Source organism: Littorina saxatilis, linkage group LG4 (genome assembly GCF_037325665.1).
Source record: "Littorina saxatilis isolate snail1 linkage group LG4, US_GU_Lsax_2.0, whole genome shotgun sequence".
Classification (NCBI taxonomy): Eukaryota; Metazoa; Mollusca; class Gastropoda; order Littorinimorpha; family Littorinidae; genus Littorina; species Littorina saxatilis.
The window spans coordinates 17,030,956-17,057,324 of NC_090248.1; the positions used below are offsets into that span (position 1 = coordinate 17,030,956).

General features: G+C 42.2%; 1 protein-coding gene across 3 annotated transcripts in view; it reads right to left on the reverse strand.

Moving 5' to 3' along the window:
- Positions 1–660: 660 nt before the first annotated feature.
- Positions 661–26,369, reverse strand: part of LOC138964109 (uncharacterized) — a 55,172-nt gene continuing 29,463 nt past the window's right edge. For all 3 annotated transcript variants that reach the window (XM_070335988.1, XM_070335989.1, XM_070335990.1), the window contains exon 4: positions 661–8,639. In XM_070335988.1, the coding sequence (XP_070192089.1) occupies positions 7,505–8,639 (1,135 nt within the window). In that variant the 3' untranslated portion in view covers positions 661–7,504. The remainder of the gene's footprint in view (positions 8,640–26,369) is intronic.

Consider the following 26,369-nt stretch of genomic DNA (forward strand, 5'->3'; position numbering starts at 1 on the left):
TCTGTGCCCGTGTGTGCTTAATTCATTATCTTTGATTATGCATTCCCAAAGAAAATGCTGCTTCGAGTGAACCACGAGGATTTTAATAGGATCTGAATAGGTGTAGGGGTGATTTGTGAATATGAACACACACACACACACACAAAGTCAACTTTTGGGTTCATTGTTGAATCTCTTCTCATCTAACAACGATGGTGTCCTCATTGACTTCTGGTACTCTATAAAACTAACACTATAAAACTAACACTAAATTTATGACCTGCACAATATAGGCACTCGAAGCAGAATTTTCTTCAGGTATGGTTAATCAAAAATAATGAATTTAGCACACACGGGGACCAGAAATTAAGTCAACATTTTCAAACCTCGACCTTTTTTAAACCTCAACCTTTTTTTTAATCCTCGACCTTTTTCAATCTTCGACCTTTTTCAATCCTCGACATTTTGTCCCCTCGACGTTTTGCTGTTGACCTTTTGTCACCCTCGACCTTTTGACTCTCGACCAAATGTCCTCGACTTTTTGTGCCTCGACATTTTAAACCGACCTTTTGTTGTACACCCACAGAGAACAGTAGTTGCTCATACATGTACAGGTGTTGAAATGTTGAATGCTACAGGAAAAGAATTGTTGTCACCATAAACTGAAAGCTAGAAAAGTAATAATGTGTGTTGGATCTTTTATCTGCACTTTTGACCAGTTTCACATGATCATGCAGAAATCATGATCATCCTGTCAAACATTCATCATCTTTAATCACACAACTAACCTCATAACCATATGGATAGAGTAATGTCTATGGGCTTTAAAACCCTTTCTGTTTGACACTGCAGAGGAAGAGGGTTAGGGTGTCATTTGTGTAAACTCCTACAGGGTACAAAAACAGTAAAATGGTCAAAAGTTTTAAAGTACATGCATTACTATTCTCTGAGAAAAGTAGGAGTGCGAAAGGGCCAATACAGCATGACTTCCCTTCTTTGTCTCTGTTAATCCAGGGAGAAAATATCCAGCGATATTTCTCCGTAGGCCTAAAGTTCGGCCATGACCTAGGCAAAATAACTTGCGCAGCCGCAGAAACAAGAAAATGGAAATCTTATGAAGCCGTCATCAACACGAACACAATGATTGCAGAAGCCAACTCTGTACCTACACGACCGAGACACAAGACTGATTATTTCACAGCTGCAAAGGGTAAGCTTACTCACGTCAGGTCTTCACTGACAAGCTAGGAACAGACGGAAAATTCCAAACAAAAGTAAATGACGTCAAAGTCTCTTTCGCTTTGCGTGTAACTTTGTCATGACGTCTTTTTGTGACGACAGTATACGCGACAATTTGTTCGCTTCCGGTGTCATTTTAGACTGAAAAGCAACTCAAAAGAAGGAGCTAAGCCTGTGTCTTGAAACAGCTGAAACACTCTTTTGGATTGCCGTTTCAATGTTAACCAAAATGTTAAAGAAGAAAAACAAGGTTCAGTTGCGAACTGACAGCGGATTGAGCATTTATTCCTGTTGATGAAGGTACGCTTGAAGCTTTATTCTCTCCGTCAACCAACAAGACTAGATTTGTAGCAGACGAAAAACAAAGTGTGCGTTTTTCCTGTCTTGTGAAGGCGATTATGTCGTTATAAGTTATCTGTACGTTGTGAAGACATTTCAAAACAAAATTTAGCTTTGATGCGTCACGGGATATAAGCTTATACGTTTTCATCCATGGAATTGTTTTTTTCCGTCTCGGCAGGGTGAATGAATTCATGATGTTTTTTCCGGAACTGGACAAAACTGGCCGTGCCAAGACTGAAACAAAATATAGTTCTACAACTTCTAGGCTTGGGTTGATTGCCCATGGTGAATTTCCAATGATTTGTTTCCACATCCCATGACAAATTCTCTTTACTTTGGTCATGCCATATATACGTTACAGTTCCGTCCATGCATGGTATCGCGTGATATTTTGTCTCGACGGGGTGAAAGAATATAATGACGTCACTCTCGGCAGAGCCTCGAGTGACGTCATCATATTCATTGACCCAGTCTCGACAAAATATCAGGCGATACCATGGATGGACGGAGCTGTAACTTATACATATCATCCTCAGATCGAGTGGAAAGAAACTTTGAAAATAGCAACACTTTTTAAGTTCATTATCTGTGTACATGTACAATAAGTGTTATAGCCCAGAAATTGTCTGTCATGCTTTAAAGACTATTGGGTTCTAATATATACATTCTAGTAACTTACCACATTTGTTTTTTTACCATAATTTTTAATGTTTAAGAACCAGATTTCCAAAAGAGTCAGTCACAATGTCAGTCACGACACAGGCTTTTTACTTGCAGCTAGAGCACAAAGAATTTCTGCAAATGAAAGCAAGATCATAAATTGTTGAGATGAGTGGAATCAAGCTCCCTTGTTACAAAAGCACATGCATACTTCCAGTTTGGCACTCCAAATTTCTGTTTTTTCTGAAGCAAATAGAATGGCTGGCAATGTATGTTTGCAGAAGAAGAATAGCTTACATAGGCCCAGTACCAGAAAAGCGACATTTATAGCCACCAAGACATACACAGTTTGGTTTTGATGCAAATATTGGTGTTTAAGTAAAACACAGTGGTCAGTGTAGACGTTGATTCTCAGCGCATAATTATGCTTTGACTTTTTTTCTTTGTTTTTCACCTGACAACACTGGTACTCATCTGGTCATTATGAATCAGGACTCCAGTGCTGAAAAATCAGGTCAGTCACACTAATGACATTAATTTAATTATGAACATAATAACAGAGCAATGTCAAGTAAATCATTGCAGTTATGTATATCTCAATTATGATAAAGTGAATGTTACTCTGACTTTGTTCAGGTCCAGTTTGCCAGAAAACATTTCCAAAGGGGTCTCATGGACTTTTAACTTTACCTCTGAATATAAGGTTTGAGCAATAAAGTCTCATTTCATCTGAAAACACTGTTATGTTAACAATATATCACAGCAATACAACAACGCAATGACCGACATGTATTTACAATTGTGACATACAGCTCAGCACGGCTTTATACCTGTCATATTTTAGGTTTGTCCACTGAAAAAAACTTATTTACACAATTTACCAAAAAATGATTCCCTGTACAGTACTGATGTCACTATGTTTGAATATTGTTGCTAGTCACTTGATGTTTTGCATGATGTTAATGATTCATCCTTACTTAAAACTAGTATTATACAACTGTATGTCCATCAGACAAAACACAACCTATTCAAAGACAGTTTTTGATTTTTGCGGGTCAGAATCGTGTCAGCTGTGGCGTTCATCATCCGCTCCGCCTTTGTCCGGTCATCCCCCCCTGAGTCATGACATTATAACATTTTAAAATGAGCTTAAAAATATAGAGATCTCAGTATGTTTCGCTAGACTGCTCTGAACTGTAATTCCTGTATTTCATAGCTGAATAAATCAACCAACTGCAGTGTCCAGGGCATGCTTGTCAGTCTTTTTTGGGACTGTGGTAGCTGTTACAACCATGAGTGCACATTCTGAAATACCCTATTATATACAAGTATATGGGGAAGCACTGAGAACTATCAACAGCCCAAAATTACATCATTAAATAAGTTTGAAACTTCAATGGACAGGAGGGACAGATACACAGTAAGGTCATTAGACATGTGATCTATGTATTTAAGTACTGTATCTACAACAACTATTCGTGTGTCCCTGTTGGGGACAGTCATGTGATCAGTAATACAAAAACAATGTAGTACATAAGGTAATCAGCAAGTGAAAGGACAAACCAAGGAAATGACAGCTGCAATGAACACATGGAAAAAGACAAGGGGGCAAAGAAAAATACATTTTCCCCAGTTTGTTCTTGTTTACATTTAGTCAATTTTGACTTAATGTTTTGACACTATTGGATCGGGAATCAAGACAAGGGTGGTAACGCGTGTGTGTGTACAGCGACTCACGGAAAATTACTGGACAGATCTCCATGAAACTTCACATGCAAATCCTCCAAATGGTATCCCAGACGTGTTTTTTCGATAAATGTCTTTGATGACGTCAAATCGGGCTTTCAGTATTGTCATGACCTCATTTATCAACGAAATTGATTAAAAAAAACATTGTTAAAGCAATCTTTGACTCAGTCTAAACTATGGTATTGCATTTCAGCTCATTAATGAATTAGTTTGTTAATTAAATTTGTCATTAAAATCAAATTTTTGCTAACACTTTAAAAAAAAAGATTGCATTGTGTTCTTTATCATTTCCTGAATTCAAAAATATATACATATGTTGTGTTTGGATCAAGAAAATCCATTGAATGCAAATAAGGTTCATTGGGTTTTATGTTACTGAGACAATGTGTCAGGGCTTTTAAAAATGTCAATAAGAAGCACCACATTATGAAAAGTCCCAAAAACAGATTTGTGTCTTTTTTGTTCAATATTTGTGGTTTTGTGTAGCTTTATAGTTCACAACACTGGATAATGGGTGCCGGTGTGATTTAGAAAAAGCTGTATAGCCATACCATATATGTGTGTATTCAAGATTCATGAGGGCAAAGTAGATGATGGTAACGTAGTTTCACCTCACGACAGAGTGAGGAGTTGCCTGATGGCCCTGCCAATATTTTTCTTATAAATGCTCCTGTTGGTGAAAACCATATCACAAGTTGGAACATTCATTGTTTTTCTTTTGCCAGAAAAAGCTGGTTAAGTAGATGACGGTTAATTATAGAACCCCCAGGTCAATTTTTTCCTCTTAGTTGCCTCTTCGCTAGACTCAGTTGCATCTCAGCAGTAAACAAAGCACATACAAAAACTAAACACTTTTGAAGGTTGTTTTGGGGTATTTGTGTATTTGTATGTATCCCCCAAATGGGATGAAATTATATTCCATAACGGATTTACTGTTTTTGCGCCCATTTCTCCGGACATTTTTACTTTTTGCCATGGTGTCAAGGCACAAGGACCTCCATCTGCATAAATATGACTGCAGCAACAGCAATGTCCGATGTGTCATTTAAAATGATAGTGCATGTGATCAGAAAGAGCTATATGTGGTCTTCAAAAGTACGCCCGGACAGTAACGTAGATGACGTTTTTGGCAGTATTTATTGCTCTCAGGATAAGTAAATGACATGTGTTGATGTGCCGCAGTTAGCTGGTGGTCGACTATAGCAGAGGTGAAAAAAGTTTAAATTTTTCATCTTTTTGTATTAGCTAGTGCATTATACCCCCAGAAAACGAAAAACTATAATGGTCGCTAATCTTATCGACACTGAGCGTTTCTACGCCGACATGGGTTTTGACCAACCTATGGTTTTACCAGTCCTGTTGAAACAAACAATGAAACATGCAGTACATTCAGATTCATTCAGTGAGTTCCACATTTTGTAATGTGTATTAATTTCGCTTTACGTGACTTGTTTCTTTCCTGTTATATCTTCTTTCCATCATGTGGTTTCATTGTTTTCATATCTTTCAACTTGCCAACAATCTCTTTGCTTCTTACTTCCTTATATTATTTTCAGCTCTTTCTTCATCCTCCCATCTGGCCGCGGTCAATAAATATGAAACAAAAGTCGATATGCCCCCCCGAGGACCGACAAAAACGCTGGTCTGACAACAAACCACCAAACATCGTTTTTGTCATCATTTTGGTAGTGAGAAAATAAGTGCCAAATCAACACAGGGAGCCATGCTTTGAAAATCGAGTTCCGTTTTGATAACACATGGTTTGGGGCCCAGCACGTTGTTGCAATCAAAGCTGGCGTGTGAAAGCAACTTTCTGTGTTTTGAGTTCATAAAATGTTTGGATAAATATGTCAGGTTTTAGGATGCACAGTTCTGTAGGTTCCTCTCAGTATTCCACCCCCCTCGGTTTTCAGTTGTAAATATTAAGCTTAGTGATCCAATGTGGAAGCTACGTTGGGTCAAAGGTCACAGAAGATATGCGTCGTGCAGCGAAGGAAAGAATCGCGATCTTGTTTCCGACTCATTGCCTCTTTGTTTTTCATTAGACCTATTCTGCTTGCTCGGCTTTGTTAGATGTTTGCATATCTTGTTGTTAAGTTCTTTGCTTTTATTATTATTTCTTATTTGCGCTTCGTTTATCGATATGTCTTGTGCACGGGTCAAAATTTGTGTGTCATGGGTCAAATGGTTTGACATGAACTTGACGTTCGTGTTTCTCTGAACGTCTGTGTATCGAAACACAGATACACGCACTCCATGACTTTGTAAGAAGACAAAACATATCGCTAGGTTTCATTTGTTTGTGATGAATTTATGACCTTTCATGAAGTAGTTTTGTTTTTTGTTTACTTTTGCCAGTTTGCCAGTTCGTTTTTGGAATTTTGCAAAGCAGTGCTCTGTTTAGGTCTGGGGAAACGCCAATGAAAAGAGCCGAAGGATCCCCGAGCGTTTCTATTGGGTTTGCTTTTGATTGCTTCCTGCAACTATGGTAACCTGGGATTTATTGCGTGGGGAACATGAGATTTATTTCCCAGGTGTTTGTGAATGAAAACTCGTGAAAATGATGACAAATCTATATGTTTTTGGATTCAGGAAATGGTAAAGAATAAGATAAAATCATTTGTGGCTCGATTACTAAAATTACAATTTTAATTAGACTTTTGAGATTTGCAATGACCAAACTCATTTATTAATTTTTAAGATTCCAAGTTGAAATGCAACCCCTGGGCTGCATGGGAGATTGCTTGACCAAAATGTCAATCAATTTGATCAATAAATGAGGGTCTGACAGTGTCGCCTCAACGATATGACGTCATCAAAGACATTTATAAAAATTTTAAAAAAGAGTAAAAAATGGTCTGGGGATACCATCTGGAATAATTTGTATGTTAAGTTTCATGAAGATCTGTCGAGTAGTTTTCTGGGAATCGCTCTACACACACACACACACACACACACACACACACATAAACACACCACACCACCACCACCACCCTCGTCTTGATTTCCAGTCTCCCTCGTCTTGATTTCCAGTCTATGTTAAAACATTTAGTCAAAACTGTCACAAGGGATTGTCCTCTAAAAAGTTCTATCAAATTTGCATTGGAAGACTATACACAAAATATACACAAACTTCCATGCACAATATGTGTGCATTACTCTTGACTCGCCACTGATGCATTCTGTGTTGAGTTTTGTGAGTCACTTGGGACACTACACAAAGAGTACTACTATTATTACTACTTTGTCAACTGTGTAGAGTAACAGATGTGACAACACCGCATCATAAAAAACGTAGTCAATGCACAAGCTGCATGAACAAAACAAGAACATATACATTTCCTGTTAAACAACTTATGAAACTCAGAGTTGCTCACAAATTCAGCTTGAACAACTCTATTTGTACAGTGTGAAACAAGTGGCTTCTGTAAAAGAAAAAGCAGAGGAAGAGATGAGACAAGAAGGAGGTGGAGCGGCATGGTGGGTGGCCCTACAGAAAAGTCAGTAGAAGCCATGGCCTGACTCAGCCAGCACTTCAAACACCTCCTGGTCCCGCCATAGGCGGCCTCTGGTCCAGGCTGGCGCTTCTGAAAGAGGAAGCATTCAGACCGTATGTATCTGAAGAGTTGGAGCTGGATCTGGATCTGTCTGAGAGAAGGGTGGAGGCTCCCTGGTAGGCATATGACCTAGCTTCATTGGCCGTCTGCATAATGAGATGATGTCGCTGCAGCACACGAGCTGGGACATCCTGCTTAGCTTCTGTGCATAGACGCACAATGAACTCCACCTGCTGCACAGAGAGGAGGTCTGCGATGGAGTTGGGAAACACCCATGTTGTGTTACCGTCTTCATGCTGATAAAAGACACGTTTGAATGTCACATTCTCTCTGCTTCGGTGCACTGTCCACCCATTCACCAATTCAGCATCCATCATGCGCAGCCCACAGTCACAGATCTCTGACTCTCTCAGCATTCTTTTCAGTTCTTCCAAATGGTTTTTGTAGGGTCTTGGTGAAGAATAGTATGGATGATCTTCTTCTCTCCCTTGCTCTGTTTCGGGAGTAGGCATTGCGGCCCGACACCATCCTGGTAACTCGTCCAATATTTCTTTATTGCTCTTGTTCTTTTTAGCTTTTTTCTCTGCCTTCTTTCTTTGTTCTTCTTCTTTTTTCTTCTGCTTCTGTATTTTCTTCTGTTCCTTCCTTGACAGAAGATGTTCATTGGGTTCTGGAGCGATAAAGGGGGAGTCTGGACATACAACAGACCCATTACTGCTGCCGGAGATTCGAGGGTTTTCCATGCCTGTACTGTCAAGGGACACCCTGCCTGGTGGTTCAGGGAGCTCCCGCCGGCTGGTGCTGCTGTTGCGCCGTACATCAACCTGGCTGTTGGCACTATCTGAGACAGGTTTACCTGGTAGCGGGGGGATGTCTTCATCAGTGCCATCATCACCACCGGGAGTGGTTGCATGCGCTCTGTTCAGAGGGTTAAGAAGTCTGACGTTGGTCACTTGCTCCAAGTTGCAGATGTTGTTGGATGTGTAATATGCATACAGGTCATGGAAAGAAGGGAAGGGCCGTTCAGGGATGATGAAGAAAAACACCCCAGTAGGACTGCTGTCGTCAGGTTTTTGCTGGACATTGACATGACGTGCATGGTTGTCCTCGATGCTGTAATATACCATATACACAAAACACACATAAGACAACATAACCAAAAAAAGATACAACCTTAAAAGTGGTTTTACATAGGTATTCTCAACAGCTATGATGCTATTAGCCAACTTGCACAATAGGTGAGAGCTGCCAGGTCACGCAATAAATCTGCATCATCTTGCGGGGCCTTGGCCCTTGCTAGATCTGCTTCAGATTGTGAGAAACTTTATTTTCACCGGCTTGGAGGCGAGACTGTGCCATTGTGGAATAGATGGCCCCATTACGCACACAATATACTTCATCACATTTAATAACTACCCAAATAATTAGTAATTCTTTACTGTTTCATGTTAGATGCAAAGCGCAAACATTTTAGTGCATGTATCTAAAACAAAATCAACATGGATGTTCATATATTATATCTTTTTATTTGGTTTATTTTCTAGACCCACTGTTAAATCTATGTTGCATGTCTTTTTTGTTTGAATTGATTCAATCAATAACACTTACAGTGATGGTAAAAAATGCTTCTGATTTTATCTTAATTATCATTCACCCAATGACTGAGTCGCTACGAAGTCATGTGAGTATCACGCGCGCGCGAACCAAAGGATAATGCCAATTGCCGCCGAGAGCCAGAGGCTGATGGACGTATGAACACTTTATCTGAACCCTTTTCGAGTGTTTGTGTGTTTTTCATTTGTGATTTTGTCATTGTGCTTGTGCTAGAGTGTATGTGTGTGCTTGGATGGTACTGCATCCACTCGGGAGTACAAACGTTTTTATCCTTGTTTTTATTCAAGCGCAAATTAGTAGTTAATTGTCGGGGCTGTTGCACACTCACACTGGGTTGGGCTGAGTTCCCGCACTGCCCGCAGGATCATGAGTGATTTAGGGGAAACCCTGAGTCAGGGAGTATTGTATTTGAAGAACAGAGAGATAGCGATGATGACAATTCAAAGTCCCTAATCGAACAGCTAGATGCGAAATGGGAAAGGCAGTTTGCCAAAATAAAGTCGCTGCTGAGTCAGCAAAACCCGGACCTAAAGAAGAGAGGGCGCGACCCCAGTCCGGATGTACAGGCTCATGATGAGCTGACGCATAATGAAGGCAAAGAAAAACAAGTAAAAAAGACCAAACTTGCAATTGTTCACAAAGAAACATCCACCAATGGACCACAGAGTAGTCGCTCCAATGAACTGACCGCTGAGACGGACTCGTCCGATGGAGAACTTGAAGATGATGCTCTGTCCATTAATTGTGATGGAGATTTATTGAAAGACATCGAAGTCGACCTGGATGAGGGAGAAAAGACAGCTGATGCCGTATCCTCATCCATGGCAGATCTCATAAACAAACGACTCACCAAAGGGCTCAATGAAGACAAGCTGACTGAGCGCATTGACGGTTATGCTCGGCCCGAAAACTGCACTTTTTTGCAAGTGCCTTCAGTCAATGCGGAAGTCTGAAAAATTCTTCCCCTATCAGCGAAGAAAGTTGACCTGAAAGTGGTTGCTACTCAGAGAGCGTTGGTAAAGGCAGCGACTGCAGTTGCACTCTGCACGCAGGCATTTTTTCAGGCGCAAAGGGAGCATGGCTGTCCAGACTGTGACATTTAGTCAGTGAAAGGGGGCGGAGCTAAAAGGCTCTGTTTGTTGACACAGCGACGGTGACTTGATCTGTTTTAATCCGTCCTGAGTGCCCAAGTCAGGCAAAGCACAGTTCAGTAACAACCGTGTTGAGTTTTGTTTTTTTCAAATATGCTTTTCAACATTAAAAAGAGGAAGCTATTTCTTGCATATCACTTCATACATTTCTTTTTAAGAGCTTTCAAATAATACCAAATACTATATTATAGGTTGATATCACAAAAATTCTAATCGTGCAAATCGTTATGGGAATTCTTCAAATTTTATCAAATTTAATTTTTGGAATACGTTTCTGTGCGTTTTGGGAATTTCTTGATAGGAAAAGATAACTGGGTAAAACTTCAACCCTTTTTGATTATTTTCCAACTATCCGCAAAGTTGCATCATTTTTCTACACTGAATAAACCTCAGTTGAATCTGGCTACCATCTACAGACTGGGTTTCAAGCCCGGTGAGTCAACGGCTACGGGGATGAACAAGAAGAAAATGCTCCAACAAACGTTTAGAATTAAACTGCTTTTGAGCATGACAACGGATATGCCTAGTTGGAGAAAAAAACCTCCTCTTTTCATTTACGTTTGTGCCGTGCGGGACAGATAGCTGCTGAGCGCTCTGACCGGGCAGTTAGTGATATCGGGGTCTCCTGGTGAAAGAATCTTGCTAAGCGGTAGACTTCACTTGCAAAATGAACGTGCAAGCTTTTGTTCGAAAATAGTCAAATGTGACTTGCCGAGATATACCATCAGTGAGAACGCATCCACACTTAGTTTTAAAATCCTGCCAGTCACCTCGGCAATATACCACCCCCACCCCCTTACTTCCGCACCTCTTCCCCCTGTAGCTGTGGCAAAACAGTGACCAACCACGCGTACGTGCAAACCCACTTGTTCCTCTCACAAGGCGTTAATTGGATCACAATTGTGGGCAGTCTTGCAAGGGGACCGTGTACGTGACAAGCGACTTCTGACCGTTACCCCGCCGCAAGCCGTTTCTGATTGTTAACAACAGATCTTGCTACCCTGAACATTTGGAATAAACACTAGTTGGCGAGAAATACTTTTGTGTTCGCAAGGAGGCACCATTAATGTCACTCCTATAACTGGCGTATAATCACACACAACACACTCGCGCACACACACATACATCCCCCAACCAATCTTTTTCTCCAAGTCGCTGTCACTCTCGATTTCTCAGCTTAGCTCTCTGCGTTTCTGTCTGTCTGTTTTGTTGCTCATAAGAAAGCACAGGGCCCTTGCACCCCCCCCCCTTCACGCACACACACACACACTTCTATTTCTTGTCCGTCGTATCTTTGTGTGGAGTTTGTGTGTGAACCGTTTCTTCCATGTTGCAGTAAGAAAAGGTTAATGCATGTAGATGTTGCAAATGTACATTTGAACACCACACTACCATGTACAACCCATATGTCTTGTGTTCAAGGCTATGAATATTCAAGTGAATTACTCTCTTTTTATGCTTCAGCATTCGCTCATTATTGTTCATTGCCAAAGTTGCACCACCCCGGGTGACGATTTTATCAAAGAACAAAGAGCGGCGTTATGCTTTTCTTTGAATTATAGTTAATTTAAGCCGTAACGTTGCACTGACTTGGTTACCATGTGACAAAATCACAGTTGCTGATAAATGTAGTAAAAATTCACAGTCCAGCACGTGTCATTTCTATAACCACAGGTGTACAGGCGAGGTACCGACCCGCCCCCTCTGAGCTCGCCCCCGCTTTGTAGTAGCCGACTTCATGGTCTCTTTGCTTTCAATCTGTCAAGGGTGCCATCCTGCCCCCGTGTATTCCATGCGATGAAGTTAACGTTTCTCGTGCAAAACAGATTATAAAAAATGACATGTTTACCTGAGTTTTGCCTGAGTTTACCGTATCCTATGCGATGAAGTTGACTTTTGACGTTTCTCATGCAAACATTTTTACAGTGGAACCCCCATTTTAAGACCCCCCAATTTAAGACTCCCTCCCTTTTAAGACCCTGTTTTCTCAAACTTTCTCTTCATAACCTCTGTAAATTTACCCCCATTTTAAGACTCGCTCCTTTTTAAGACCTTGTTTTCTCAGATTTTGGGAGGTCTTAAAAGGGAGGTTCCACTGCATAAAAATGACACGTTTACCCGAGTTTTACCTGATTTTTGTCATTTTTACATAGTTTTCAAAATTGAACATTCATTTTATATTGTTTAACCAGAGAGTCCGTACCGTATGAATCAGTTGTTTACTATTATTGACGGCAACAATAAGTAGCATGGTGACGATGAAACCACGCAACATAATTGTTTTTTTCCATAGAGCACATGCATGCACATCCTGTGATAAGCATAAATTGCTCCGGTCCTGGGATACTTTGTGCATAACATAGGTTAACGTATACTGTATCATTGAAAAGATATTAAGAACATATTCTTACAACAAAGTTTGTGTGTGTACGTGTATGCGTTATAGTCTGTGTGTCTGTCTGTCTGCGTGGCTGTCTGTCTGTCTGTCTTTCTGTCTGCATGTATGTCTGTCTTTCTTTGACTGTGTGTGCAATACAGAAAAAAAATTCTGTTCATCTATATTCGAAAATTTTAGTAATAAATTTTGATTTGATTAATATACTTACCCAACTCACATATAGCAATTTACTTCAGTTTAAGTGGTAGGGGGAAGTAACCCTAAAAAAAGACAGCCTTGACTAGGGTCAAGGCCAGGTTCATGGTCAAGGTCACCTCCCTGAGGGCACTGCGCATGCGCTAGCGCTACGCCATCTTGGATATCATTCTCGCTGAAGCATTTTTTAGGGAATCCATAGCGGGGTAGGTGGGAGGGAATTTACGATGTGAGTTGGGTAAGTACATGTAAGTTGAAAATTTATTACTAACATTTTTGATTTAATTACATATCTTATCCCAACTCACATATAGCAGATTGCTAATAAAGGTGGTGGGATACTCACTGTATGAACTAGGCAATATTTGCCCTGCTGCTACCACTGCTGGTAGCGCGCTGCTACCGTCCTGCCGCGTACTGAAAATGTTGCGCAGGTAGTAGTTGATGAATACGTCCTCCGATCTCCAGTAGGCGGAGTCGAGGACTTCAGATAATCTTCCTGATTTAAGCACCGCTAAAGAGGAGGCCCAGGCTCTTGCCTCGTGCGTTCTTGCTGACGTTAGAGGGAGAACTGACTGTCTCCCCCCCCTTTTCTTTTTGCCACCATTCATACGCCTGTTTGATCAGCGTTGAGACCCATCGAGCCAGAGTGACCCTCGATATGTCTTTGCTCCAAGCTGTATTCAGTGATATGAAAAGTAGCTTTTGCTCGTTAGATCTAATTTGTGCCGTGCGGGACAGATAGCTGCTGAGCGCTCTAACCGGGCAGTTAGTGATATCGGGGTCTCCTGGTGAAAGAATCTTGCTAAGTGGTAGAATTCTGATTATGGGGGATGTATGTTCTGGTTTTTGGTTTTGGCTAGGAATTCCGGCCTAAAACGTAAAGCGATGGAACCATCCATCCTTTTCAAATAAAGTGTCTTTTGGAAGGCCAGAGAGTGCATGGATTTCGCTGCCTCTCCTTGCGGTGGCCAGTAATATGAACAAGAGTGTCTTGCGACACAGAGCTTGTAGATTCTCTGTGCGCTTTTTGTACCAGGTCGAGGGTCATGTTCGATGCAACTGAGCGGCGCAGGGAACTCCTCACAGTCTCCAGCCGTGAAGGCATAGGGACTGTGGGTTCTCGTGGTGGATGCCTGTGCGCGGTTGCAGTAGCTCTCCCTTCTCTAGGTTAAGAGGGATGGGAGGTCCGTCTGCCAGGCGTAGCAGATCCGGAAACCAGTGTTGGCTCGTCCACATTGGGGCGATGAGAATGAGAGATGGACGTTCTATCTCTGCCTTTCTCAGCACCTTGCCGAGTAGCTGGAATGGTGGGAAGGCGTAAGCCATGAGGCCGGACCAGTCTACTTCCAGGGCATTCACTCTCCATGCTTCAGGGTCCGGAAATGGGGAGATGAACACCGGCAGTCTCCGTGAGAACCTGGTTGCGAATAGGTCGATAAGAGGCTTGTCGACCAGTGTCCATAGGCGCTGAAGCGCGTGATGAATGATCGTCCACTCTGTGTGGAGAACGCTCGAGGATCGGCTGAGTGAGTCTGCCAGGACGTTGAGCTTTCCGAGCAGATGCGGGGTTCCATACCGATCTCAGAGCTGCCTGGAATGGCCTTTTGTGTACTCTCCCCAAGGGGACAAGTGCGGCCATGGATTCCATTTGTTCGAGCACTGATGCTAGCACCCTGACGGGTGCTTGTTGCTGTGACGTCAAGGATCTCAACAAAGTTTGCAGTTTGTCTACTATCCTCTGGGAGGGGCGGACTGACCACTTTACCGTATCGAAACACATTCCCAGGTATGTGAAGGTCTGGGATGGTGTAAGTTCCGACTTGGTTTGGTTTATGGCAAAAACTAGTTCGTTTGCTTGACGCAGCACGATCGGGGTGTGGGCACTGCATGACTCCTGATCCTGATGGAGGATCAGCCAGTCGTCGAGATATGATCTGAGTCGTACCCCTTGCACGACTAGGGCGCAAAGTTGGCGCACCAAAGACCTGTTTAACCCCCCAAATGGAAATCAGGAATGCAACTGGTACTTTTCAGTAATTTGAGGCATCTTTCAGTAGTCTTTTTTATCAACCATAAACCAGCTCGAAAATGATTAAACGCGTGCTACAATGCAAACGCGTGCTACAATGCAAAGTTCAAAATTGATGATAACCATGTTTAACAGTATTGTACCACACACACAGAAGCTCACACACACACAACACAAGACACCTGATATATATGCAAGTTAACAAAGATAAATTTACTTTATATAACAAAACAAGAAGGGCAAAGCCCATACGACTCACATGCTTGACCTTGACCGTTACATGACCTTGACCTTCAGGGTCAAGGTCAAATAACTAAACCTAGCAATGACATCATACACTAAGAACTGCTTTACACATTTTTCCTACCAAAATACATGTGACCTTGACCCAAGGTCAAGGTCATCCAAGGTCATGCAACACAAAGCTGTTAATTCAAGACATAGGAAGTACAATGGTGCTTATTGGCTCTTTCTACCATGAGATATGGTCACTTTTAGTGGTTCACTACCTTATTTTGGTCACATTTCATAAGGGTCAAAGTGACCTTGACCTTGATCATATGTGACCAAATGTGTCTCATGATGAAAGCATAACATGTGCCCCACATAATTTTTAAGTTTGAAACAGTTATCTTCCATAGTTCAGGGTCAAGGTCACTTCAAAATATGTATACAATCCAACTTTGAAGAGCTCCTGTGACCTTGACCTTGAAGCAAGGTAAACCAAACTGGTATCAAGAGATGGGGCTTACTTTGCCCTATATATCATATATAGGTGAGGTATTGAATCTCAAAAACTTCAGAGAAAATGGGAAAAATGTGAAAAATAGCTGTTTTTTAGGCAACATTTATGGCCCCTGCGACCTTGACCTTGAAGCAAGGTCAAGATGCTATGCATGTTTTTTGGGGCCTTGTCATCATACACCATCTTGCCAAATTTGGTACTGATAGACTGAATAGTGTCCAAGAAATATCCAACGTTAAAGTTTTCCGGACAGACGTCCGGACGGACGGACGGACGTCCGGACGGACGGACGGACGGGGGGGACGGACGGACGGACGACTCGGGTGAGTACATAGACTCACTTTTGCTTCGCATGTGAGTGAAAAAACCACAGTATTTACAGTCAAGATGCATGTCAACAAAATCACCTCACATTCAGTCACATCAGACATCCTGCATTAAAACTAGTCATAATAACACTCTCCAGAAGCTACCTTTAATTTTAGTGGACCGATTCGTTTATTTTATTTAAAAATTGTCTTTTAAGTTTTCCAATTCAAAGAATTGTTTGCTATATTGGAGAAAGATTAATGGAGATTCAGAAAGACTAGAATTTCGGCAACAGCGCAAGTCACTGATGAGCACGACCAGAGACATCTATGTCTCTGCGGGACTGACCGTAGCGAGAGATCGGTTCGCAGGTCTCACAGGCATGGGAATTGAAAAAAGTAAAAAAGGCTGAAAATTTGTAAGTAATGGCAAAGTCGACGGGGCGAAGCGCCTAGCCCTGCTAGGGGAGTTCGGGGGCATGCCCCCCCCCCCCCCCCCCCCCCCGGAATTTTTTTCTCCAATGAACCCAAATGGTGCAATTTGGTGTCATCTAAGCTCCAAGTTTGCCATTAAATTCAGTTTTTATAACCATTTTTGCCTCCCCCATTTATTTTTTCGGCGTACACTTTTGCTTTTTCGGCGAAAAAAAAAAATTTTCGGCGGAAATTTGCCTTTCGGCGGACAATTCCCATGCCTGGTCTGAGAGATTCTGCCGAAGCAGAGACCTAGGTCAAATAAACTCGATGTGAAGCAGGCTCATGTTTTGCCAAACACAATTTTGTGTTTTTTGTTTGTTTCCATGTTCATTTGTGTACTGTATTTTGTTAAATTAATGCTGCGTCTAACCTCGGGACACGTTGTTTGGTTCGCGAACGGCTGCAGTGCCGCGACGTGACTGACCAGCTTTGTTGTTGCACTGATCTCAATTCGATCACCAAAATGCATGTGATTCCCTCTTCTTAGACTTCGCCAGACACGTCCACTTGACTTGATAGTTTTGCCGATATTTCTGTACAACTTTATCTTTTTTGGTTGGCATTTAGTCCCCAGAGAGATCGGCCTTACACTTCAGACCCATGTCAATTGGACCGAATGGACAGGATGGTGATTGCCACAAAACCGCGCGTTGACCGACAAATACCTTGCTGTGCTCATGCGCAGACAAAGCTTTTCCGGTCGGCCATGAGCTAAAAAGTTTTCGGGAAATCACAGTCCTGGTGACTACCAGATTTTTGACTTCGAATTTTCGCGCACGGAAAAGGTTCTCGCGACCAGAATTTCCGTTAGATTTCCGTAATACCGGAATTTAGACCCCAAATCCGTAATAATTCCGGACAATCCAGGAGGGTAAACAGGTCTGGCACCACCATGGTGAAAATCCATGGGGCTAGCGAGAGGCCGAAGGGAAGAGCCCTGAACTGAAACATCTTCTCTCCCCACAGAAATCTCAGCCACTTCCGGTCTGAGGGGTGGATGAGGATGTGGAAGTATGCGTCTGTCAGGTCGATCGACGTCACCCAGTCTCCTGGCCTGAGTGCGTCTCTGACAGACGTGGGTGTCTCCATTGTGACCTAAGGAGTGTCTCTTGAAAGAGATGCAAGTTCCAATGCATATCTCCCCGTTTCCTCCAGTGCAATGAGTGCGTCCTCTGTGTAGTTTGAAGGTTTATCTCTACGATATCCTTCTTCTCTGAGTGTCGCTTATTCTGGGGTGACTGGAAGTGGAGCGAGTGGCAGAGCATAGGTGTCAATCAGGTTGTGCGGTCGCTGGCTCAAGCTGAACCTGCGCGACGCTGACTGTAAGTCATGAGAGGAGTGCTGGTCTGAGGCAATCCACGCCTTCGCTAAGTCGGGTGCCTGCCCGTGCGCTAAAAGTAGCGGCACTGTACCTACGGGCATGACGCCTGTCGAACCTGGGTTTTTGGCCAACACCTTTGACATCTCATATGCCACCGACGAAGACTCAAGAAACTTGAAAGCTTGTGTTTCCGTTGGCGTTGGTCGGAAGTCGCTGACCGCTGACCATGGGGGCGCGGTAAAGCCTGACGCCGAAACAACACCTTCTGCGAAGTACCTTGAGGTCACTTCCGCACCAGCTGCTAAAGCTTGACTCAGCTTGGATGGCAACCAGAAGTTGGCGTCCTCATCTGTAACTGAATGAGTGCCCCCATATTCTGATTCACCATCCTGCGCGTAAGCGCTGGCCGGAAGAGCATCGTCTACGTGACTCTCTTCGTCACGGACGTATTCGACCGGAAGCAGCAGGCATCTGCGAAACGGAAGTTGGCATTCCGTGCGATTCCTGTCTTAAGGCTTCTCCCTGCCGCAAGGGCGGAAGTGGAGACTGTTGCACAGACACAGGAGACTGAAACGTCTCGATGTGTGCGCATGCGTCTCCTTTTCGATCGATGATCGAATGCAATCCCGCATCGACGACCCGTGGTTCTCGTCCATTAAAGAGCTCAGTACCCGGGTGCATCGAACTTTCGCTCCAAACAGGACAAGCCGGGGGAGGTACTCGTTTCGGTCTATGCTGCTCATGTTCTCCAGGCAACCTGGATACTAGTGAACTGTGAACTGTACTTTTAGAAAGGCTCCCAGAGCCTGAAGAGCCCGCAGCTCGTGGGAAGTAGCATCCGTCGTCGCCGGAAGCCATGTCTTCCGCGTGTACGTCGGCCGACGTGATGGTTGAGGAATGAGGTGCTTTAATCCTTGAAAGGGAGTGAACATCGCCGACCCCCGACTGAGGGCGCACAATTCAGCACCTGTTGCTCGCAATTCTGCTGCAAACGTCTGCTGTTGAGAAAACATGGATTGCATTTGTGCAGTAAAAGAGGCGAACAATGAAGTTATGTCCTCTTTATCACTAGTTTTGCTAATCTTGCTTGGTGTAGGTTTGCTTTTAGTCTCTGGGCTCTTGGGGTTAGCGATTTCTATGTCAAAAGAGGTTTGAGACACAGGTTCGAAAACCTTAACTAAGTCTTGGCAGCTCTAGGTTTCTTCTGCGGTTTTCTAGACGGCGACTCAGCTGCTATCTGTTTCGCACCCGCCTTTTTCTTTTCATTGTCAGCCATTGCTGATTTAGTTTGAAGTTATGTACAGAGTACAACAATACTAACCTGTGAAATTACGAAAACGAAAACCAATGAATAATTAGAACGTTCTCACCAAGAACCGCACAAGGAGCAGAGACAATCGTAGGGAGAACCGAGATGATGGTCTGCCTTCCAGGCAGAAGGCTGGAGTAAGTCTTAGCGTAGCTCGTAGTAAACATGTCTGATCAACTCGACGCTGAAGTGTAGAATGATATCTAAGATGGCAGCGCGCTAGCGCATGCGCAGTGCCCACAGGGGGTTGACCTTGACCATGACCCTGGCCTTGACCCTAGTCAAGGCAATCTTTTTTTACATTTAGTCAAGTTTTGACTAAATGTTTTAACATAGAGGGGGGAATCGAGACGAGGGTCGTGTTGTATGTGTGTCTGTCTGTCTGTCTGTCTGTCTGTCTGTCTGTCTGTGTGTGTGTAGAGCGATTCAGACTAAACTACTGGACCGATCTTTATGAAATTTGACATGAGAGTTCCTGGGTATGATATCCTCAGACGTTTTTTTTCATTTTTTTGATAAATGTCTTTGATGACGTCATATCCGGCTTTTCGTGAAAGTTGAGGCGGCACTGTCACGCTCTCATTTTTCAACCAGATTGGTTGAAATTTTGGTCAAGTAATCTCCGACGAAGCCCGGACTTCGGTATTGCATTTCAGCTTGGTGGCTTAAAAATTAATTAATGACTTTGGCATGAAAAATCTGAAAATTGTAAAAAAATTAATTTGTTTATAAAACGATCCAAATTTACGTTCATCTTATTCTCCATCATTTTCTGATTCAAAAAACATATAAATATGTTATATTTGGATTAAAAACAAGCTCTGAAAATTAAAAATATCAAAATTATTATCAAAAAATTATTATCAAAATAAAATTTTCGAAATCAATTTAAAAACACTTTCATCTTATTCCTTGTCGGTTCCTGATTCCAAAAACATATATAGATATCATATGTTTGGATTGAAAACACGCTCAGAAAGTTAAAACGAAGAGAGGTACAGAAAAGCGTGCTATCCTTCTCAGCTCAACTACTACCCCGCTCTTCTTGTCAATTTCACTGCCTTTGCCATGAGCGGTGGACTGACGATGCTACGAGTATACGGTCCGGCTGCGTTGCATTGCGTTCAGTTTCATTCTGTGAGTTCGACAGCTACTTGACTAAATGTTGTATTTTCGCCTTACGCGACTTGTTTAGGGTTACTTCCCCCTTACCGGGGTGAAGCATAGTTCAGCGTCCTAGCACTTAAACTGAAGTAAATTGCTATAATTATGTGAGTTGGGATAAGATATGTAATTTAATCAATATTTCTTAGTGTAATACATCTTTTACATAGCCCACACCTCTCCCACAGTATAGATGTGTGTATGTGACAAAAGCAATATATATATATTGATGTCACCAACTGCACCAACCTTTTAAGCAAGTACACAGTATGTCTGCCAGTATGTCTGCGTATATTTGTGTGGCAACGTGAACAATACACAAACTCTCAAAGCCATGTGTGTGTGCATGTGTGTGCAAGATAATTGGGGGTGAGATAGGAGGGTGCGAATCGCCTCTCTTGCAAAACTCAAGATAATTCGGGGCCATATGGGAGGGGGTGAGTTCGGATGGGGAGGGTTAGGAAGGGGCGAGTTAGGAGGGGGCGAAGAGGGACGTCACTGGTGCATGTGCGGTAAAGGTGCTGTGGGCCGACCGTTCGTCTAGTGGACATTGCTCAAGTGGCGGACTTGACAGCGGTCAATGAGAAAGAGGCTACCATAATTGAAAGAAGAAAATAAGGAATACAATTATATCATTTTTGTGATTCAAATTCCAATTTTTGAAAAAGTGAAATAAACAGCTGTGCTTGATGTTCTGGCAGCGCATCCACACTTTCACAACTTCCAACAGACACTATCTGTCCAGCAAGCCGCCAGCATTCTATTTAGTCTAAGTTTTTCCACTATCTCTACTCTTAAATGGCATCTACATCTGCGGACGATCCTATGCAACAACTCTTCAAACAGTTCGAACTCTCACTGGCCACAGCAGCGCATCTGAAAAGTCACAGCTTCCAATCGTCACAGTCGCTGGAACTTTTGACGCCCAAGTTAATGGACGGGTTAACAACACGCACACTGGCCTAGCGGCTGTTATTACAATCACTGGAGGCCGATCACAACTTCGGCAACCAGAAAAAGCCCCACACAACAGACGATGTCTGTGCCAATGCTGAGAACTATAGCCCCAAATCCCACTCCCAAGACTGTGACGGTCAGAAAAGCCTTCATACTCACCTGACACTGTCAACAAAACTGCAAGTGCAAGCATATACGATCTACTGGGTGCTCTCCCCTCACCCTGCCCTACAGTCAACAGCGCAGACCACTCCCACCACCAGATGGGAGGGAAGCACAGAGATTTCTGAATTTATTTCTCTGAACAGTACCCATGCCTCCTCCCATGCTGGAGCCTGCACTACCTGGCTATGGTGGATAGCCGCCTCGCCATAGCCGAGAAGAAAACTCCACTGGACAAAGTGACTGCTGCCCAGTACATGGAAGCAGCTCACAGGATTCACAAGGAAATGGTGTGGACAGACAAAGCAGACAGGCAAACAAGCCTACCTGTTCAGAATTTCCCAAATAGTACAGGTATTTTCAAGGGCCTCAGTCCTGCTCTTTGACAGAGAATTCTGCAAAGAGCAAGCTCAGCGCAGGCTCTGTTGGACGACACTTCTCCACCTTTTGTGTGAAATACATAATTACTTAGAAAGTGTTCAGAGCTTTCTAAGATCTCCTGCATGACAAGCTGCGTCATAATCCCAAAATGTGCATCAGGAGGTTTTTGTCTATTTTACACAGACTACCTCATCATGAGAGCATTTTGAAAAAATCTCCAACTTCTCCAAACAAAACTAAAAACATCGTGAGAAAGACCAAGGTTTCCGGTTTCCAGTGTACGTTTCCGTTGACCCGGAGATTTTTTCCCCGCTGACTAATCAGAACTTAAAGAAACATAACCCAGCGCAGAAAAGGGAAAACTGAAAAAGCATAGCAGTTACAAACTTTGACACTGACCAAGAATACTTTTCTCTCACACTATCCCACCTTATGTGGGAAATATATAGTTATAAAGAAAATGTTTCGAACTTTGCAACGATCCCAACCATGATATGCTGCGTGATACTGATAATTGCAAAATATGCAAAAGGGGTTTTCTTGTCACTTATACACAGAGCAGCTCGTCATTAGAGCATTTTGATGAAATCTCAAACATCCCGTAGCAAAACTAAAAATATTGTGAGAAAGAACAAGGTTTCAGGTTTTCAGTGCACTTTTCCGTTGTTATTGCATTAGAGCATTTTGATGAAATCTCAAACATCCCGTAGCAACACTAAAAAAATTGTGAGAAAGAACAAGGTTTCAGGTTTTCAGTGCACTTTTCCGTTGACCCAGAGAGTTATCAGGACTTAAAGAAGCATACACCAGTGAAGAAAAGGGACTACAGAAAAAGCAGTACACGCGGCGCATAGCAGATGCAAACTTTTACACCAACCAAGAATACTTTTTCTCTCACAATATTCAGCCTTCTGTGTGCAAAACATATATAGATACTCACAAAGAAAATATACAGGAAATGTTAACGACCCCCAGCATGATATGCAGAGCCATAATCACAATACAAAATGTGCCTTTTTAATACAGAGTAGCACATTATTAGAGCATTTTGACGTATTCTCTGGAGTTGTTACATTTTTCTGTTTGTACTGAAAACATTGAACAAAAGTGTAACGTAGTTGAACTTAAATGAATAAATCATGGAGCCACCCAATGTTGCTCTGCGTAGTTATTAGACCTAAAGTGGCATACTCCAGAAAATAAACAATCCCATCTTCAAGCAACCACACGTGTAATTTGTATCGCATGTTGTCACAATCTTGGGGTTCTCCAAGCAAACAGACATTAGAAAGAATTTTTTTTCTTTCTGAATTCCAGCAAACTTTTCCGCTAACCCGCCATATCATGTTTTGCAATCGCAAAAAACAACACCTGAAAAAGCCATACATGCTTTGAAAGTGGTACATCGTACACCTGATTACAAGAAAAAGCAATTAAGTCACCGCAGGCTGCGGTGGAGAAGAAAATGGTTTGGGTAATGAGTCCTTGCCGTGAATAAGAGTTTGACAGCTGCTTTAAAGTGAATGATCAAGGAGTGATTGTCTACTTTAACCTCATGTCAAGTCATTCATTTTTTCTCTGATCTTACGCCTAACAGTACTGAAGAACACAAGATCAAATATAGCCACATATTTATCGGTCCTCGTGCAAACTTTGCATTGTAGGGGAAGCATCCGAGTTTGTTTCTGTTGTAATTAGCTTGACGCGTGACCTCAACACCAAAGGAAGCTATACTATCTGCCCCAGGACGAGCAAGGTGGACACTTTCTCATTGACCGCTGTCAAGTCCGCCACTTCAATCAAGATGTCCACTGGGCGAACTGACGCCCCACGGCGCCTTAACTGCACACGCACCTCTGTTTATAGTGTGCCTTTTTAGGTTTATCGGCAACTGTGATGTAGTCACATGGTAACCAAGTCAGTGCGACACTACCGCTGGTATTGCCGAGGTTACCAAAATGATTTTGAAAATAAGGTCTTGATGCGTTCTCGCTGATGGTCTGCTATCTCGCATTTTACTATTTTCTAACAAAACCTTGCAAGCTCGTTTTGCAAATGAAGCTTGATCACCAACACAGCCGGAAAGTAAATAAAATAGGTTTTTGTTCTCACTTGCTAGGCAGATCCATTGTCATGCTCAAAAAGGTTTGATCGTAAACGTTTTTTGATTATCCCCATGGCCATTTACTCACCGGGAATGAAACTGTAGATGGTAGCCCGATTCAGCTGAGGTTTATTCAGTATAACAAAATGATGAGGATAATTGGAGAGTAATCAGGAAGGGTTGAAGTTTTACCCAGATTTCTTTTTTATATCAAGAAATCCCAAGAACGCAGAGAAACGTACCCCCCCAATAAAGAAATTTCACAAAATTTGAAGAATTCCCATACAGATTTTTTATGTTTAGAGTTTTTATATTACCCAATAAGATTGTGTTTGGTATCGTTTTAAAGCCTTCAAAGGGAAAATCACGAGCACACAATTACTAACTTCCTATCTATGTTTTATTTAAAAAGTCATATTTAGAGAAAAACAAAACTCAAAACTGTTCTTACTGAACTGTGCCTTGCCTGACCCGGGCACTCAAGAAGGATTAAAACGGATGAAGTCACCGTCGCTGTGTCAACAAAGAGGCCCTCTTTTACTGACTAAATGTCATGTTCTGGACAGCCATGTGTCAAATCTTGCATCATATTTAATGTTGAGAATGGTGGAATTGTTGCAAACAAAAATGTCACATCTGCATGAACACTTGCAAACAAAAAGAGAACGCTGAAGCGTGATTAACCATTCAGTAAAGCATGGAAGCCAGACACACCAGCGGCGAAGGGATGGTAGTAGAGCACAAACAAATGTCCATTTCGATCACATCTTCCCAACACGCACACACACACACACCATACATATGGGTCGTTCTATAAAGCTGTGTACCACAAGAGGGTCATGACTTTAGAGATAGATTTCGGAATGTTATCCTTGCTTCTCAACTATAATAAGTATATCAGCTGACTGCAAATTGATCAAAGAGATAACAATAATAAAATCAAGGAGATCGTCTGGTTGGTTAGTGTGTTTCATGAAAGAAAACATAGAAAATGGTGTCAGAAATGGTGCCAGAATTTGTTTTGTTTTATCCGTGTGGCTACCAATGAAATGTGAGCATGAAACCACAGACATACATATTTGTTGTGTTTAATGTGCTAGTGTTGCATATGCACTTAGCTGTTTGCCCCACCAAATGTTTGAAGTGTGCATTTGGATCGGTCAAAAATAACGGTTTTCCGACGTAACATTGGTTTCCAAAACCAACCGCGAACTACGCGAGCATGCCTATAACTTCAGTACGCTGGAATATGAGATTGTGTGTTTTATCAGCCATTACTGATGTGTTGTGAACATGTTAGAATGTGCGCCGTGTCAAATCGATACGATTTGACTGTGATTTTGCCTTTCACGTTACGTCACTAAGCTTCGTTTCCAATTGTTCTGGTTACGATGGATTGTACAAATTGAAATTTGTTACTTACACACGGATCAGATGTTTTGTTTCTTTCGCATCCTAAGTTCTACAACATCGCTGAAAGGTATTTTCATAAAAACATTTTTATTAAGTTTTGAAACGCATCAGGCGTGGAGCGTTTTATGTGTTGTTACCAACGAGGAACGAATGTTACGTTGGAAAATTTTCACGACTCATCGCACTTAAAGTTAAAATTTTTCACAAATTTGACATGTCAATGATTTGTGTGTGTGATAAACGTGCTCGGTGTCTCTTTGACAAGCCATAGGCTATTGTCTGTAGTCTAGTCTTTTGCCAGTTGTAAGAGTTTAGCATAAAAACCGTTGGAGCTTTCATCAAAATTGGAACACACTGAACTAGTTTTTCTCTTTCTGAAAACGACAAAAATAAAGTAATCATATCTAATTCTGTTGCAAAATAGAGTTTGTGAAGCTAATTTCTGTGCTGGTTGGAATAAAAGAAGTATTCCCTGCCTGGTAATACTTAACTTATACGTCCGGAAGACTTGACTGGGCGAACCGATTTGCATCAGATATCAAATTCATTTTACTGGCGTATAGCACCCTCTACCCCCTTGGAATGAGCTCTAAATGTGAAGCAAATAAAACTTGTTATTAAATACTATGGCTTTTTGTTATCTGTCTTGTGTGTTTGGATCCCATGTTCCGGTAAACATGTGTGATGTTACACAACTTTCCGACCACCCCTCGTACCCAAAAAAACATAAACTTATCTTTTGTTTAGCATGGCACCGTGGCATATGTCTACATCTTTCACATAAACCATAAAAACAACCTATTCAGACACTTTCAATTTTGACGATGCATGTCACACTTTTGGTACACAGCTTTATGGAATGACCCATATACACACATAATTGTGACCGGTATGAAGAGAGAAAGAGAGTGAGTGAAAGAAATACAGACAGACAGACAGACAGACAGACAGCACGACAGAGACAGAGAGGAGAGACGCACAGACAAACTGAGAGAGAGGCCAATTTTTTTCTTGTGCTTGGGGGAAAGAATGTGGCAAGATGAAGTCATAATCTCGCTCTAATCAATATGACGTCATTTGCGTGTTCCGGACTCCATATATGATGTTCTATA